The 18,505-nt window shown below is 46.7% G+C and overlaps 1 protein-coding gene across 3 annotated transcripts in view; it reads right to left on the bottom strand.

Annotated features, from left to right (window-relative positions):
- Positions 1-18,505, bottom strand: part of LOC129868253 (serine/threonine-protein phosphatase 2A 55 kDa regulatory subunit B beta isoform) — a 160,184-nt gene that overhangs the window by 15,599 nt on the left and 126,080 nt on the right. For 2 of the 3 annotated variants that reach the window (XM_055942057.1, XM_055942058.1), the window contains exons 2-4: positions 11,693-11,790; positions 7,712-7,877; positions 6,769-6,881 (exon numbers count right to left, since the gene is read on the bottom strand). In XM_055942057.1, coding sequence (XP_055798032.1) covers positions 6,769-6,881; positions 7,712-7,877; positions 11,693-11,790 — 377 coding nt within the window. The other variant, XM_055942059.1, reaches the window with a different exon arrangement.

Here is an 18,505-nt window from a genome sequence, read left to right as displayed (position 1 = left end):
GCAGGTATCCTAGTGGTTAGAGCGTTGGGCCCGACCCGAAATCCCCGACCTGACAAGATGAAAATCTGTCGTTCTGCCGCTGTGCAAGCCAGTTAACCCACTGTTCCCTGGGTGCCGAAAATGTGGATGTCGATTAAGGCAGCCCCCCACACCTCTCTAATTCAGAGGTGTTAAAGCCCCCCAACCTCTCTAATTCAGAGGTTAAATGCAGAAGACACATTTCAGTTGAAGGCATTCAGTTGTACAACTGACTAGGTATCCCCCTTTCCCTCAACCCAAATCGATAGTAAATCCTCCTTCAAGTGTACCGTCTCACCCTAAACCCACCGTGGTTCAGGAAGAGGATTCACTGTGGACATTTTCAATAACATTGATCCCGTATTGGGGTCACTTAGGGTTAAGTGTAGTCAGTACGGTCCCCTGCAGGCCAGGGCAATGGGACAGACTGACAGAGAATTCTGCATCCTCTCTGATGGGTGACATCATGTTTTCTCTCAGAGTGACTGACAGCCAGGAGTCCCAATCATCTGTGAACCTGGGAGTCTGGGCGCCATACAAGATGGCGCCGACCGAGATGGCCGCCTCGCTTCGCGTTCCTTGGAAAATATGCAGTATTTTGTTTTTTTATGTGTTATTTCTTACATCGGTACCCCAGGTAATCTTAGGTTTCATTACATACAGTCGGGAGGAACTACTGAATATACGATTAACGTCAACTCACCATCGTTATAACCAGGAATATGACTTTCCCGAAACGGATCCAGTGTTTTGCCTTCCACCCAATACAATGGACCTGATCCCAGCCGGGGAGCCTACGCGACGCCGTAAAAGGGGCAAACGTAGCGGTCTCTTGGTCAGGCTTCGGAGACGGGCACATCGCGCTCCACTCCCTAGCATACTACTCGCCAATGTCCAGTCTCTTGAAAATAAGGTTGATGAAATCCGAGCACGGGTAGCATTCCAGAGAGACATCAGGGATTGCAACGTGCTCTGCTTCACGGAAACATGGCTAACTCAAGAGACGCTAACGGAGTCGGTGCAGCCAGCTGGTTTTTTCATGCATCGCGCCGACAGAAACAAACATCTTTCTGGTAAGAAGAGGGGCGGGGGGGTATGCCTTATGATTAACGAGACGTGGTGTGATCATCATAACAACACACAGGAACTCAAGTCATTCTGTTCACCTGATCTAGAACTCCTCACAATCAAATGTCGACCGCATTATCTACCAAGGGAATTCTCTTCGATCATAATCACAGCCGTATATATTCCCCCCCAAGCAGACACATCGATGGCCCTGAACGAACTTTATCTGACTCTTTGTAAACTGGAAACCACACACCCTGAGGCTGCATTCATCGTAGCTGGGGATTTTAACAAGGCTAATCTAAAAACAAAACTCCCTAAATTCTATCAGCACATCGATTGTGCTACCAGGGCTGGAAAAACTCTAGATCATTGTTATACTAATTTCCGCGACGCATATAAGGCCCTCCCCCGCCCCCCTTTCGGAAAAGCTGACCACGACTCCATTTTGTTGATTCCAGCCTACAAACAGAAACTAAAACAACAAGCTCCCGCGCTCAGGTCTGTTCAACGCTGGTCCGACCAATCTGATTCCACGCTTCAAGACTGCTTCGATCACGCGGATTGGAATATGTTCCGCATTGCGTCCAACAACAATATTGACGAATATGCTGATTCGGTGAGCGAGTTCATTAGGAAGTGCATTGACGATGTCGTACCCACAGCAACGATTAAAACATTCCCAAACCAGAAACCGTGGATTGACGGCAGCATTCGCGTGAAACTGAAAGCGCGAACCACTGCTTTTAACCAGGGCAAGGTGACCGGAAGCATGACCGAATACAAACAGTGTAGCTATTCTCTCCGCCAGGCAATCAAACAGGCTAAGTCCCAGTACAGAGACAAAATCGAGTCGCAATTCAACAGCTCAGACACAAGAGGTATGTGGCAGGGTCTACAGTCAATCACGGATTACAAAAAGAAAACCAGCCCCGTCGCGGACCAGGATGTCTTGCTCCCAGACAGGCTAAACAACTTTTTTGCCCGCTTTGAGGACAATACAGTGCCACTGACACGGCCCCCTACCAAAACCTGTGGGCTCTCCTTCACTGCAGCCGAGGTGAGTAAAACATTTAAACGTGTTAACCCTCGCAAGGCTGCAGGCCCAGACGGCATTCCCAGCCGCGTCCTCAGAGCATGCGCAGTTTACGGACATATTCAATCAATCCTTATCCCAGTCTGCTGTTCCCACATGCTTCAAGAGGGCCACCATTGTTCCTGTTCCCAAGAAAGCTAAGGTAACTGAGCTAAACGACTACCGCCCCGTAGCACTCACTTCCGTCATCATGAAGTGCTTTGAGAGACTAGTCAAGGACCATATCACCTCCACCCTACCGGACACCCTAGACCCACTCCAATTTGCTTACCGACCCAATAGGTCCACAGACGACGCAATCGCAACCACACTGCACACTGCCCTAACCCATCTGGACAAGAGGAATACCCATGTGAGAATGCTGTTCATCGATTACAGCTCAGCATTTAACACCATAGTACCCTCCAAACTCGTCATCAAGCTCGAGACCCTGGGTCTCGACCCCGCCCTGTGCAACTGGGTCCTGGACTTCCTGACGGGCCGCCCCCAGGTGGTGAGGGTAGGTAACAACATCTCCACCTCGCTGATCCTCAACACTGGGGCCCCACAAGGGTGCGTTCTGAGCCCTCCCCTGTACTCCCTGTTCACCCACGACTGCGTGGCCATGCACGCCTCCAACTCAATCATCAAGTTTGCGGATGACACTACAGTGGTAGGCTTGATTACCAACAACGACGAGACGGCCTACAGGGAGGAGGTGAGGGCCCTCGGAGTGTGGTGTCAGGAAAATAACCTCACACTCAACGTCAACAAAACAAAGGAGATGATTGTGGACTTCAGGAAACAGCAGAGGGAGCACCCCCCTATCCACATCGACGGGTCAGTAGTGGAGAAGGTGGAAAGTTTTAAGTTCCTCGGTGTACACATCACGGACAAACTGAATTGGTCCACCCACACAGACAGCGTCGTGAAGAAGGCGCAGCAGCGCCTCTTCAACCTCAGGAGGCTGAAGAAATTCGGCTTGTCACCAAAAGCACTCACAAACTTCTACAGATGCACAATCGAGAGCATCCTGTCGGGCTGTATCACCGCCTGGTACGGCAACTGCTCCGCCCACAACCGTAAGGCTCTCCAGAGGGTAGTGAGGTCTGCAGAACGCATCACCGGGGGCAAACTACCTGCCCTCCAGGACACCTACACCACCCGATGTCACAGGAAGGCCATAAAGATCATCAAGGACAACAACCACCCAAGCCACTGCCTGTTCACCCCGCTATCATCCAGAAGGCGAGGTCAGTACAGGTGCATCAAAGCAGGAACCGAGAGACTGAAAAACAGCTTCTATCTCAAGGCCATCAGACTGTTAAACAGCCACCACTAACATTTAGCGGCCGCTGCCAACATACTGACTCAACTCCAGCCACTTTAAAAATGGGAATTGATGGAAATTATGTAAAAATGTACCACTAGCCACTTTAAACAATGCCACTTAATATAATGTTTACATACCCTACATTACCCATCTCATATGTATATACTGTACTCTATATCATCTACTGCATCTTGCCATCTTTATGTAATACATGTACCACTAGCCACTTTAAACTATGCCACTTTATGTTTGCATACCCTACAGTACTCATCTCATATGTATATACCGTACTCTATACCATCTACTGCATCTTGCCTATGCCGTTCTGTACCACCACTCATTCATATATCTTTATGTACATATTCTTTATCCCTTTACACTTGTGTGTGTATAAGGTAGTAGTTGTGGAATTGTTAGGTTAGATTACTTGTTGGTTATTACTGCATTGTCGGAACTAGAAGCACAAGCATTTCGCTACACTCGCATTAACATCTGCTAACCATGTGTATGTGACTAATAAATTTGATTTGATTTGATTTGAGTCTCTAACTGACCAGTCCTGGACCACTGTCCCTCCCTCCCACCAGCTTGTTCCCATTCCATTATGTTTCACAATCCCATCTCTCAGGCATCATGTGATTCCTATTGATTTCCAAAGGCTGTGTTGTGTAAGGGTCAATTTGGGTCCAGAGTGGAAAATAAGAGCATGAAGAGATAAGGATGATTGGGCCGAGCTAGGGGTCCAAATATTGATATAGTTTCTGCACCGCTCACTTTTCTAAATCAATCTAATATTTACTGAGGAGGACTGAGGACTAGGAGAAAATGTGTCAATTTCACTTTTTTTAAATCTATAGATAAAGACAGATGATTGGGACTCCTGGCTGTCAGTCACTCTGAGAGAAAACATGATGTCACCCATCAGGTTGATGGTTGTTCTGGGTGGTTGTTCTGGGTGGTTGTTCTGGGTTGTTGTTCTGGGTTGTTCTGGGTTGTTCTGTGTTGTTGTTCTGGGTGGTTGTTCTGGGTTGTTGTTCTGGGTTGTTGTTCTGGGTTGTTGTACTGTTGTTCTGGGTTGTTGTTCTGGGTGGTTGTTCTGGGTTGTTGTTCTGGGTGGTTGTTCTGGGTGGTTGTTCTGGGTGGTTGTTCTGGGTTGTTGTTCTGGGTGGTTGTTCTGGGTGGTTGTTCTGGGTTGTTGTTCTGGGTTGTTGTTCTGGGTTGTTGTTCTGGGTTGTTGTTCTGTTGTTCTGGGTGGTTGTTCTGGGTTGTTGTTCTGGGTTGTTGTTCTGGGTGGTTGTTCTGGGTTGTTGTTCTGTTGTTCTGGGTTGTTGTTCTGTTGTTCTGGGTTGTTGTTCTGGGTTGTTGTTCTGGGTTGTTGTTCTGGGTTGTTGTTCTGTTGTTCTGGGTTGTTGTTCTGGGTTGTTGTTCTGGGTGGGTCTTTCACGTATCACGAGGATGATGAAAATGTGTATTTTACGGTGTATAAAGAACAGAAAACAAGCACCAGATATAACCTGTATGGTATCATGGTCATATCATCTGAAAGCTGCCATTAGAGCTGACACCAACATGTCTGTGTTTCCATGGAGATGGGGGTGATTTTTTTATTAGGGCTGGGCGATACGGCCTAAAACACATATCTCATAATATATATCTAGAATCTCTAAAATGTTTTTTCTAAATAAGCTTTGTTGTACAATTTAAAGTTAAAATATACAGCATTTAAAACAGTCAGCAATAACCTAATGAATTCAGAGTTTGTGTAATTATACCTAGGCTAAATATGAGCCTTACACAGCCATAAAACCCACTAATCATTTAATTATTCTATCAAAAATAGTTTAACCTGCTGTTTTTGCAATAATCACTGATCTGGCTTCCAGGTCGGTCTATAAAAATGTCCTCAAATGCAAATGTTGAGTTGAAACCCTTTGTCAGAGAGGAAAAAGTGATCACTGATCTTTGTTGCTGTGAGTGGTAGGGGGAGGGGCTTGGGAGAAAGACGTGAAGCCGGAGGTTTCATTCTCACCAAAATCTGTCCAAAATAACCCCAATGCATTTCTATGCTCTTATTTTGAACCTAAGGTTGTTGCCTGCCTTCCCGCCTTTGGAACAACAACTCCCATTGTTAGGGCGGAGACATGAGCATCTCATCATTATATACAGATCTCTGGTGTAAATAGGAAGGTGAACAGCACAGAAGGAGCGAACGAGAAGAGACCAAAAAGACAATGAGAACAAGAGGACATTCATAAAAACAAAAAATACAAAAACCTTGATTCTGCAATACAGGTATTTGGAATATCACGTAAAAACATACATTTGAATTAATCAAATGTACTTGATATATCGCCCAGCCCTATATTTGACCCCATGCTGACCCCTGGGTACAAGCTGGTGTAGACAGATGGGTCACCCCAGGACCTGGCTAATGTGTGGTCAGCAGCATGGGTGCCTGGTGTCACACCCCCATCTAAGAACCGGACAACCCCCTCCCCACCCCCACACTGACAGACACGTGCATTTGGCAAGATATGAAACCAGGCCAGTTTCTTGAATCCCTCGGTGGCACTGGGAGAGATGAAGGCTGCCATAGGGATGAAGGTTGCCATAGGGTTGAAGGCTGCCATAGGGATGAAGGCTGCCATAGGGATGAAGGCTGCCATAGGGATGAAGGCTGCCATAGGGATGAAGGCTGCCATAGGGATGAAGGTTGCCATAGGGATGAAGGTTGCCATAGGGATGAAGGCTGCCATAGGGATGAAGGTTGCCATAGGGTTGAAGGCTGCCATAGGGATGAAGGCTGCCATAGGGATGAAGGCTGCCATAGGGATGAAGGCTGCCATAGGGATGAAGGCTGCGATAGGGATGAAGGTTGCCATAGGGATGAAGGTTGCCATAGGGATGAAGGCTGCCATAGGGATGAAGGTTGCCATAGGGATGAAGGCTGCCATAGGGATGAAGGCTGCCATAGGGATGAAGGCTGCCATAGGGATGAAGGCTGCCATAGGGATGAAGGTTGCCATAGGGATGAAGGCTGCCATAGGGATGAAGGCTGCCAGTAGGATGAAGGCTGCCATAGGGATGAAGGCTGCCATAGGGATGAAGGCTGCCATAGGGATGAAGGCTGCCAGAGGGAGCGATAATGTCACAGGTTGCCAGAGGAAGGAAAACAGACGCATTCAAATTCTGTATGTATCACTGCAAATGTGGGCACAGAGATGACCGGGCAGGCTGTGGTGACACTGTAGTGGGGGAAGGGCTGGCATCTTACCCGCAGGGCGGTGATGGTGGTGGGGTCTCGGATCCTCCCTTCCTCGTCCTTCAGGTTGTAGCCCTCCGGTCTCTTGTCCCGCTCACTGACCTTCCACAGCTTCACTGTTTTATCTGCAGGGAGGAGAGGAGGAGGAGGAGGAGGGTAGAGGAGAAGGAGGGGAGGGAGGGGTGGAGGAGGGGAGAGAGGGATGAGTAACAGCAGGCTTGGGATTGGCTAAAGGAAAGGTGTGATGGCCTGGCTGGCTGGCTGGCTGGCTGGCTGGCTGGCTGGCTGGCTGGCTGGCTGGGGGAGATAGCTAGCTGTACTAAGGAGAGGAGGGGGACTCAGTAGTCTGCTGTGCTGCTACAGTATTGGAAGCAGGCCACTGCTGAGGGTTGGCATGACATAAATAGATAAGAAATATATCAGCCTCCAATTAACCTGATCAAAGTTCCTGATGCCAGCCTAGCTTGTTCCACTGATGTCCAGGAGTCAGTCTGCTGATTCAAGTTCCCCGTCTAATACATTTACTGAAAGGCGAAAGGAAGGGTACTGCAGTATTGTAAAGGTCACTTCCTGCCTCTGGTGGCACTTAACTCAACATAAAACGGCTGCTTGGCTAACATCAATGGCCCTTACAATACAATAAATAATGTCATGGCGGTAATGGAACCATTAACAAACATGAACATCGACTGGTCTAGTGAGCAGTTAGATATGCTGATGTCACTAGAACAAACAGGAGTAGAAGGTGATATAAAACATGATGTTGGTCACACAGAAAACAAAATGGCACCTTATTCTCTGTATATTCTCTGTAACCCAACGTGCAACCAAAAAATTGCGTGAGCATTTTAGAACGAATAGGCACGACTCTGCTCACATAACGCCTGTTCCTTCCTAGATTTCACTAGGACTAGCAGTGTGGCTTGCCATTGGTGGAGAGGAGGAGGTGGCTCACCATTGGTGGAGAGGAGGAAGTAGGCAGCGTTCTGTTGAGGCAGCCATCGTATCTTGTTGATCTTCTCCTCGATCTCCAGACTCTTCAGGTAGTCAAACTCAGGCTCGTGGCTCTGGAAGGTGCTGTAAACATTGTACTCCCCTCTCCTGTGGGGCTGATTCTTACTCTGAAACAACAAGGCTGGTTGAGTTTGTGGAAGATGTTCTGCTATTATTCAGCTATTAGGACATGCACTGCATGACCTAGTCACTACCCACTTTATGTTTGTAAAAACAATGTACATCCTGTCCATTATTAGCTCTACTTGTTGTTTTACTAGTTGATTGTTGATATTGTTATTGACTAATGTACTGCATTGTTGAGGGAGCTAGTACATTTTGTTGCACCTTTTACACCTGCTTTAAACTGTATGTGACTAATACAATTTGATTAGATTTATTTGATAGGCCGGTGTTCAGCATGAGGATACATGGGAGGATACAGAGAGTGGGGATCGTCCTATTTGCAATGAATAGACAACATTTAGGAAACAGCAACCCAAGACTTGCACAGCAGCAAATGTGTCGATGGCCTGGTTTCTGCTTTCTATATCAGGCATACATACAGGAGGGGGCTGTCAAAAACTCAGGAACCAACAAAGCACGGGGACTGTAGTACGTGGACCAGTCTCCAAAATCCGTCTCCGGTATCGTACAGGTTGACATAACCGCTGACATTGTACAGCCATTTTTGCCTCCACATGGTAGAAATTCAAGAACTCAGGCGAAAGCGGGTTAAATCTATTGTAAGGTTGTCAAGATGTGTAGTCAGGATGGCAGAGATAGCTCAATGGGAACCCAGCAACCTAGCTTCAGCTCAGCCAACACGGCAGGTCGGGTCTCACCTCAGGAAGCTTCACAATCAATAGAGCCAAATCAGATGACCAAACAGGAGGGGAGGGTATTAACGGAAACAGATTTGCCTTCTGCGGGGGTAAAGACAGGGGAAGGGGGAAAGTAGGGGGGAGACGGGAGACGGGAGACGCCTCTGGTGTGGGGATTAGTGGATACTATGGAGCGCCTTGAAATCAGCCGGAAAGAAAATGAAGGGAAAGGAGGAAGAGGAAGAAAGGGGGCTTCAGTCACTCAGTCAGTCCCTGACAGGGGGATTCAGTCAGTCAGTCCCTGACAGGGGGATTCAGTCAGTCAGTCAGTCAGTCAGTCCCTGACAGGGAGATTCAATCAGTCAGTCAGTCAGTCAGTCAGTCCCTGACAGGGGGATTCAGTCAGTCAGTCAGTCAGTCAGTCAGTCAGTCCCTGACAGGGGGATTCATTCAGTCAGTCAGTCCCTGACAGGGGGATTCAGTCAGTCAGTCCCTGACAGGGGGATTCAGTCAGTCAGTCAGTCAGTCAGTCCCTGACAGGGAGATTCAATCAGTCAGTCAGTCAGTCAGTCAGTCCCTGACAGGGGGATTCAGTCAGTCAGTCAGTCAGTCAGTCAGTCAGTCCCTGACAGGGGGATTCATTCAGTCAGTCAGTCCCTGACAGGGGGATTCAGTCAGTCAGTCCCTGACAGGGGGATTCAGTCAGTCAGACCCTGACAGGGGGATTCAGTCAGTCAGTCCCTGACAGGGGGATTCAGTCAGTCAGTCCCTTACAGGGGGATTCAGTCAGTCAGTCCCTGACAGGGGGATTCAGTCAGTCAGTCCCTTACAGGGGGATTCAGTCAGTCAGTCCCTGACAGGGGGATTCATTCAGTCAGTCCCTTACAGGGGGATTCAGTCAGTCAGTCCCTTACAGGGGGATTAATTCAGTCAGTCCCTTACAGGGGAATTCATTCAGTCAGTCCCTGACAGGGGGATTCATTCAGTCCGTCCCTTACAGGGGGATTCATTCAGTCAGTCCCTGACAGGGGGATTCAGTCAGTCAGTCCCTTACAGGGGGATTCAGTCAGTCAGTCAGTCCCTGACAGGGGGATTCAGTCAGACCCTGACAGGGAGATTCAGTCAGTCAGTCCCTGACAGGGGGATTCAGTCAGTCAGTCCCTGACAGGGGGATTCAGTCAGACCCTGACAGGGGGATTCATTCAGTCAGTCCCTGACAGGGGGATTCAGTCAGTCAGTCCCTGAAAGGGGGATTCAGTCAGTAAGTCCCTGACAGGGGGATTCAGTCAGTCAGTCCCTGACAGGGGGATTCAGTCAGTCAGTCCCTGACAGGGGGATTCAGTCAGTCAGTCAGTCCCTGAAAGGGGGATTCAGTTAGTCAGTCCCTGAAAGGGGGATTCAGTTAGTCAGTCCCTGAAAGGGGGATTCGGTCAGTCAGTCCCTGAAAGGGGGATTCAGTCAGTCAGTCCCTGAAAGGGGGATTCAGTCAGTCCCTGACATTCATATTTTCACCACAGCGAGACAGACGATTCAGACGCTGTCTAGTCCTTCCATCCACCCAGAGTCAACTGTAATCTCTCCATAATACCTCCTACCACCACTGGATAAACATCCACAGCCTTTCAACACCACTACTACTACACAGTAACCCAGGCAATGTAACTGGAACACCATCAATGAATGGTAACGAATGTGGCGATGATGTTATTTCATTAAAGGTTCCGTATAGGTTCATTAGATGCAGGTTCATAAGCTAGATCAGTGTTTCCCAAACTCGGTCCTCAGGACCCCAAAGTGTGCACGTTTTGGTTTTTGCCCTAGCACTACATGGCTGATTCAAATTATGAAAGCTTGATGATTAATTGAATCAGCTGCGTAGTGTTAGGGCAAAAACCAAAACGTGCCCCCCTTGGGTCCCCAGGACCAAGTTTGGGAAACGCTGAGCTTGATGTCGAATGGTTAGTGCAGGGCTTTCCAACCTTGTTCCTGGAGAGATACCGCCTTTTAGGTTTTCACTCCAACCCTGTTCCTGGAGAGCTACCTTCCTGTAGGTTTTCACTCCAACCCTGTTCCTGGAAAGCTACCCTGCTATAGGTTTTCACTCCAACCCTGTTCCTGGAGAGCTACCCTCCTGTAGGTTTTCACTCCAACCCTGTTCCTGGAAAGCTACCCTGCTATAGGTTTTCACTCCAACCCTATTCCTGGAAAGCTACCCTGCTATAGGTTTTCACTCCAACCCTGTTCTTGGAGAGCTACAGTCCTGTAGGTTTTAACTCCAACCCTGTTCCTGGAGAACTACAGTCCTGTAGGTTTTAACTCCAACCCTGTTCCTGGAGAGCTACCCTGCTGTAGGTTTTCACTCCAACCCTGTTCCTGGAGAGCGACCCTCCTGTAGGTTTTAACTCCAACCCTGTTCCTGGAGAGCTACAGTCCTGTAGGTTCTCACTCCAACCCTGTTCCTGGAAAGCTACCCTGCTATAGGTTTTCACTCCAACCCTGTTCCTGGAGAGCTATCCTCCTGTAGGTTTTAACTCCAACCCTGTTCCTGGAGAGCTAACCTCCTGTAGGTTTTCACTCCAACCCTGTTCCTGGAGAGCTACAGTCCTGTAGGTTTTCACTCCAACCCTGTTCCTGGAGAGCTATCCTCCTGTAGGTTTTAACTCCAACCCTGTTCCTGGAGAGCTACCCTCCTGTAGGTTTTCACTTCAACCCTGTTCCTGGAGAGCTACCCTCCTGTAGGTTTTCACTTCAACCCTGTTCCTGGAGAGCTACCCTCCTGTAGGTTTTCACTTCAACCCTGTTCCTGGAGAGCTACCCTCCTGTAGGTTTTCACTTCAACCCTGTTCCTGGAGAGCTACCCTCCTGTAGGTTTTCACTTCAACCCTGTTCCTGGAGAGCTACCATCCTGTAGGTTTTCACTCCAACCCTAATCTAGCACACCTGATTCTAATAATTAGCTGGTTTATCAAATGAACCAGGTTAGTTACAACTGGGGTTGGAGTGACAATCTCCAAGAGGGTGGTTGTCCAGGAACAAGGTTGGAGAGCCCTGAGTTAGTGACTCATAGGAAAACAGGATGTGATGTGACATGATGAGTAGGGAGTCTTGGCTGGTCTTACCTCCTGTTCTCTCTGGAACACCACTACTCTCCCTCCCTTGTCCCCGGTCGCTAGCAGCTCTCCAGTTGGGTTGAACTCAACCGTGGATATGATGTCAGCTGGAACAGAAAACACAAACGGAAAACAACACGTTACCTCACTGAGATGCACAATACGACAGTAAAGTACATTACCGACCTACTGTATGCCTGAAAGAGTCATGTTCTGTTCCCTTCATCTCATTGACAACCGTGAAATCTACTTTCAAAACCCAACTATATGAAATTGAAGTGGTTAATGACTTGAAATAGGTAGGGAAAGACGCAGAGTGGAGTGAAAAGGTCTACTTTCATGTGATCCTCAAGTCTTTGAAGACCTGCTCTCTCCCGAGCAGAAAGTCCTGCTCAGATAGCATGTCCATGGATCGAATCAATTATGTGTGCTGCTAGTCTACCTCAGGGCTGATGAAAGGCCTGGACCAGCACTACAACAACCTGCAGTCTTCACAATACCACTATCCCCTCGCACCGCGCTTGCCCCTCACTGTCACCAACCCATTCATATGCAAAACCCTCTCACACATCTCCCAGACACACATCACATCTCTACAATAACATGGAATGGTGAACATGGAGAATTATACACAGAGATAGCCTGCTGCTTCCGTCTGTGACAGGGACGCGTTCACAATAGGTTGCCACAACTCAATCGCATGAGATCAGATACAAATGACATCTTTACTTCCATACGTCGCACACTCGGGGGCACTCCATTCTGTGGTTGACAGGGACATTTCATGACAAAGGAGCCACCCCACACCCCCTCTCTTTCTCTACAATATTAAAGATGATAGATAAACGCTATACTCGTGTTCATATATAGGGATGGGAGATAGAGTCAGTCTTTACAGACCCCAACAGAGTGGCCAGGCAGCCAACCGTTGAAAATGATCCACAACTATTATTATTATCTGGGAGAAACATACTAGACTTCAGAGAATCCACTAAGACAACACTAACAGACATATGTGTGTGTGTGTGGGACACAAACGTCTCAATTAACCCATCTCTATTTTAGGGGCTTAGAGAAATGGCAAAGGAAGCTGCTATTTTTGGCTGTCTTGCTTTGTGATGAGGACTATCTAAACCACAGAGGAAGGTAGAGGACTATCTAAACCACAGAGGAAGATAGAGGCCTATCTAAACCACAGAGGAAGATAGAGGACTATCTAAACCACAGAGGAAGGTAGAGGACTATCTAAACCACAGAGGAAGATAGAGGACTATCTAAACCACAGAGGAAAGTAGAGGACTATCTAAACCACAGAGGAAGGTAGAGGACTATCTAAACCACAGAGGAAGATAGAGGACTATCTAAACCACAGAGGAAGGTAGAGGACTATCTAAACCACAGAGGAAAGTAGAGGACTATCTAAACCACAGAGGAAAGTCGAGGACTATCTAAACCACAGAGGAAAATCTAAGCCACAGAGGAAAGTAGAGGACTATCTAAACCACAGAGGAAAGTCGAGGACTATCTAAACCACAGAGGAAAGTAGAGGACTATCTAAACTACAGAGGAAAGTAGAGGACTATCTAAACTACAGAGGAAGGTAGAGGACTATCTAAACCACAGAGGAAGGTAGAGGACTATCTAAACCACAGAGGAAAGTAGAGGACTATCTAAACTACAGAGGAAAGTAGAGGACTATCTAAACCACAGAGGAAAGTAGAGGACTATCTAAACTACAGAGGAAAGTAGAGGACTATCTAAACCACAGAGGAAAGTAGAGGACTATCTAAACTACAGAGGAAAGTAGAGGACTATCTAAACCACAGAGGAAAGTAGAGGACTATCTAAACCACTGAGGAAGGTAGAGGACTATCTAAACCACAGAGGAAAGTAGAGGACTATCTAAACCACAGAGGAACGTAGAGGACTATCTAAACCACAGAGGAAGGTAGAGGACTATCTAAACCACAGAGGAAGGTAGAGGACTATCTAAACCACTGAGGAAGGTAGAGGACTATCTAAACCACAGAGGAAAGTAGAGGACTATCTAAACCACTGAGGAAGGTAGAGGACTATCTAAACCACAGAGGAAAGTAGAGGACTATCTAAACCACAGAGGAAAGTAGAGGCCTATCTAAACCACAGTGGAAAGTAGAGGCCTATCTAAACCACAGTGGAAAGTCAAGGACTATCTAAACCACAGAGGAAGATAGAGGACTATCTAAACCACAGAGGAAAGTCGAGGACTATCTAAACCACAGAGGAAAGTAGAGGACTATCTAAACCACAGTGGAAAGTCAAGGACTATCTAAACCACAGAGGAAAGTAGAGGACTATCTAAACCACAGAGGAAGATAGAGGACTATCTAACCCACAGAGGAAAGTAGAGGACTATCTAAACCACAGAGGAAGATAGAGGACTATCTAAACCACAGAGGAAGATAGAGGACTATCTAAGCCACAGAGGAAAGTCGAGGACTATCTAAACCACAGAGGAACGTAGAGGACTATCTAAACCACAGAGGAAGATAGAGGACTATCTAAACCACAGAGGAAAGTAGAGGACTATCTAAACCACAGAGGAAGATAGAGGACTATCTAAGCCACAGAGGAAAGTCGAGGACTATCTAAACCACAGAGGAACGTAGAGGACTATCTAAACCACAGAGGAAAGTAGAGGACTATCTAAACCACAGAGGAAAGTAGAGGACTATCTAAACCACAGAGGAACGTAGAGGACTATCTAAACCACAGAGGAACGTAGAGGACTATCTAAACCACAGAGGAACGTAGAGGACTATCTAAACCACAGAGGAAAATCTAAGCCACAGAGGAAAGTAGAGGACTATCTAAACCACAGAGGAAGGTAGAGGACTATCTAAGCCACAGAGGAAGATAGAGGACTATCTAAGCCACAGAGGCAAGTAGAGGACTATCTAAGTCACAGAGGAAAGTCGAGGACTATCTAAACCACAGAGGAAGGTCGAGGACTATCTAAACCACAGAGGAAAGTCGAGGACTATCTAAACCACAGAGGAAGGTAGAGGACTATCTAAACCACAGTGGAAAGTCAAGGACTATCTAAACCACAGAGGAAAGTCGAGGACTATCTAAACCACAGAGGAAAGTCGAGGACTATCTAAACCACAGAGGAAGGTAGAGGACTATCTAAACCACAGAGGAAGGTCGAGGACTATCTAAACCACAGAGGAAAGTCGAGGACTATCTAAACCACAGAGGAAGGTAGAGGACTATCTAAACCACAGTGGAAAGTCAAGGACTATCTAAACCACAGAGGAAAGTAGAGGACTATCTAAACCACAGAGGAAGATAGAGGACTATCTAAACCACAGAGGAAAGTAGAGGACTATCTAAACCACAGAGGAAGATAGAGGACTATCTAAACCACAGAGGAAGATAGAGGACTATCTAAACCACAGAGGAAAGTAGAGGACTATCTAAACCACAGAGGAAAGTAGAGGACTATCTAAACCACAGAGGAAAGTAGAGGCCTATCTAAACCACAGTGGAAAGTCAAGGACTATCTAAACCACAGAGGAAGGTAGAGGACTATCTAAACCACAGAGGAAGGTAGAGGACTATCTAAACCACAGAGGAAAGTCGAGGACTATCTAAACCACAGAGGAAGGTAGAGGACTATCTAAATCAGAGAGGAAAGTAGAGGACTATCTAAACCACAGAGGAAAGTCGAGGACTATCTAAACCACAGAGGAAAGTAGAGGACTATCTAAACCACAGAGGAAAGTAGAGGACTATCTAAACCACAGAGGAACGTAGAGGACTATCTAAACCACAGAGGAACGTAGAGGACTATCTAAACCACAGAGGAACGTAGAGGACTATCTAAACCACAGAGGAACGTAGAGGACTATCTAAACCACAGAGGAACGTAGAGGACTTTCTAAACCACAGAGGAACGTAGAGGACTTTCTAAACCACAGAGGAAAGTAGAGGACTATCTAAACCACAGAGGAAGGTAGAGGACTATCTAAGCCACAGAGGAAGATAGAGGACTATCTAAGCCACAGAGGAAAGTAGAGGACTATCTAAACCACAGAGGAAAGTCGAGGACTATCTAAACCACAGAGGAAGGTAGAGGACTATCTAAACCACAGTGGAAAGTCAAGGACTATCTAAACCACAGAGGAAAGTAGAGGACTATCTAAACCACAGAGGAAAGTCGAGGACTATCTAAACCACAGAGGAAGGTAGAGGACTATCTAAACCACAGAGGAAGGTCGAGGACTATCTAAACCACAGAGGAACGTAGAGGACTATCTAAACCACAGAGGAAGATAGAGGACTATCTAAACCACAGAGGAAGATAGAGGACTATCTAAACCACAGAGGAAGATAGAGGACTATCTAAACCACAGAGGAAAGTAGAGGACTATCTAAACCACAGAGGAAGATAGAGGACTATCTAAACCACAGAGGAAGATAGAGGACTATCTAAACCACAGAGGAAAGTAGAGGACTATCTAAACTACAGAGGAAAGTAGAGGCCTATCTAAACCACAGAGGAAAGTAGAGGCCTATCTAAACCACAGTGGAAAGTCAAGGACTATCTAAACCACAGAGGAAGGTAGAGGACTATCTAAACCACAGAGGAAGGTAGAGGACTATCTAAACCACAGAGGAAAGTAGAGGACTATCTAAACCACAGAGGAAAGTAGAGGACTATCTAAACCACAGAGGAAGGTAGAGGACTATCTAAACCACAGAGGAAAGTAGAGGACTATCTAAACCACAGAGGAAAGTAGAGGACTATCTAAACCACAGAGGAGGGTAGGACTATCTAAACCACAGAGGAAAGTAGAGGACTATCTAAACCACAGAGGAGGGTAGGACTATCTAAACCACAGAGGAAAGTAGAGGACTATCTAAACCACAGAGGAGGGTAGGACTATCTAAACCACAGAGGAAGATAGAGGCCTATCTAAACCACAGAGGAAGATAGAGGACTATCTAAACCACAGAGGAAGATAGAGGACTATCTAAACCACAGAGGAAGATAGAGGACTATCTAAACCACAGAGGAAAGTAGAGGACTATCTAAACCACAGAGGAAGGTAGAGGACTATCTAAACCACAGAGGAAGGTCGAGGACTATCTAAACCACAGAGGAAAGTCGAGGACTATCTAAACCACAGAGGAAGGTAGAGGACTATCTAAACCACAGAGGAACGTAGAGGACTATCTAAACCACAGAGGAAGATAGAGGACTATCTAAACCACAGAGGAAGATAGAGGACTATCTAAACCACAGAGGAAGATAGAGGACTATCTAAACCACAGAGGAAAGTAGAGGACTATCTAAACCACAGAGGAAGATAGAGGACTATCTAAACCACAGAGGAAGATAGAGGACTATCTAAACCACAGAGGAAAGTAGAGGACTATCTAAACTACAGAGGAAAGTAGAGGACTATCTAAACCACAGAGGAAAGTAGAGGCCTATCTAAACCACAGTGGAAAGTCAAGGACTATCTAAACCACAGAGGAAGGTAGAGGACTATCTAAACCACAGAGGAAGGTAGAGGACTATCTAAACCACAGAGGAAGGTAGAGGACTATCTAAACCACAGAGGAAAGTAGAGGACTATCTAAACCACAGAGGAAGGTAGAGGACTATCTAAACCACAGAGGAGGGTAGAGGACTATCTAAACCACAGAGGAAGGTAGAGGACTATCTAAACCACAGAGGAAGGTAGAGGACTATCTAAACCACAGAGGAAGGTAGAGGACTATCTAAACCACAGAGGAAGGTAGAGGACTATCTAAACCACAGAGGAAAGTAGAGGACTATCTAAACCACAGAGGAAGGTAGAGGACTATCTAAACCACAGAGGAAGGTAGAGGACTATCTAAACCACAGAGGAAGGTAGAGGACTATCTAAACCACAGAGGAAGGTAGAGGACTATCTAAACCACAGAGGAAGGTAGAGGACTATCTAAACCACAGAGGAAAGTAGAGGACTATCTAAATCACAGAGGAAAGTAGAGGACTATCTAAACCACAGAGGAAAGTAGAGGACTATCTAAACCACAGAGGAGGGTAGGACTATCTAAACCACAGAGGAAAGTAGAGGACTATCTAAACCACAGAGGAGGGTAGGACTATCTAAACCACAGAGGAAGATAGAGGCCTATCTAAACCACAGAGGAAGATAGAGGACTATCTAAACCACAGAGGAAGATAGAGGACTATCTAAACCACAGAGGAAGATAGAGGACTATCTAAACCACAGAGGAAAGTAGAGGACTATCTAAACCACAGAGGAAAGTCAAGGACTATCTAAACCACAGAGGAAGATAGAGGACTATCTAAACCACAGAGGAAGGTAGAGGACTATCTAAACCACAGAGGAAGGTAGAGGACTATCTAAACCACAGAGGAAGGTAGAGGACTATCTAAACCACAGAGGAAAGTAGAGGACTATCTAAACCACAGAGGAAAGTAGAGGACTATCTAAACCACAGAGGAAAGTAGAGGACTATCTAAACCACAGAGGAAAGTAGGACTATCTGGGATGTTTAATTAAGGCAACCCCTCACTAGGGAGCGTCGATGAGCTGCGACACTACGGAGGAATTTAGGGGCAGATGGTCTGTCTGTCTGTCTGTCTGTCTGTCTGTCTGTCTGTCTGTCTGTCTGTCTGTCTGAACAACCTGCTGCCATATCTATGCAACCACTACTCCCACACAACTCATTGTTCACATTAACAGCCTCTCAAGAGTCCCCCGACTCCCCACCCCTCTCTTTCCTCAACGTGTAATTTACCAACCTCGAAGAAGACAG

The sequence above is a fragment of the Salvelinus fontinalis genome, chromosome 13, assembly GCF_029448725.1.
Source record: "Salvelinus fontinalis isolate EN_2023a chromosome 13, ASM2944872v1, whole genome shotgun sequence".
Taxonomy (NCBI): Eukaryota; Metazoa; Chordata; class Actinopteri; order Salmoniformes; family Salmonidae; genus Salvelinus; species Salvelinus fontinalis.
The sequence above is the reverse complement of the archived record's forward strand: the minus strand, read 5'-3'. Positions and strand labels throughout refer to the sequence as shown.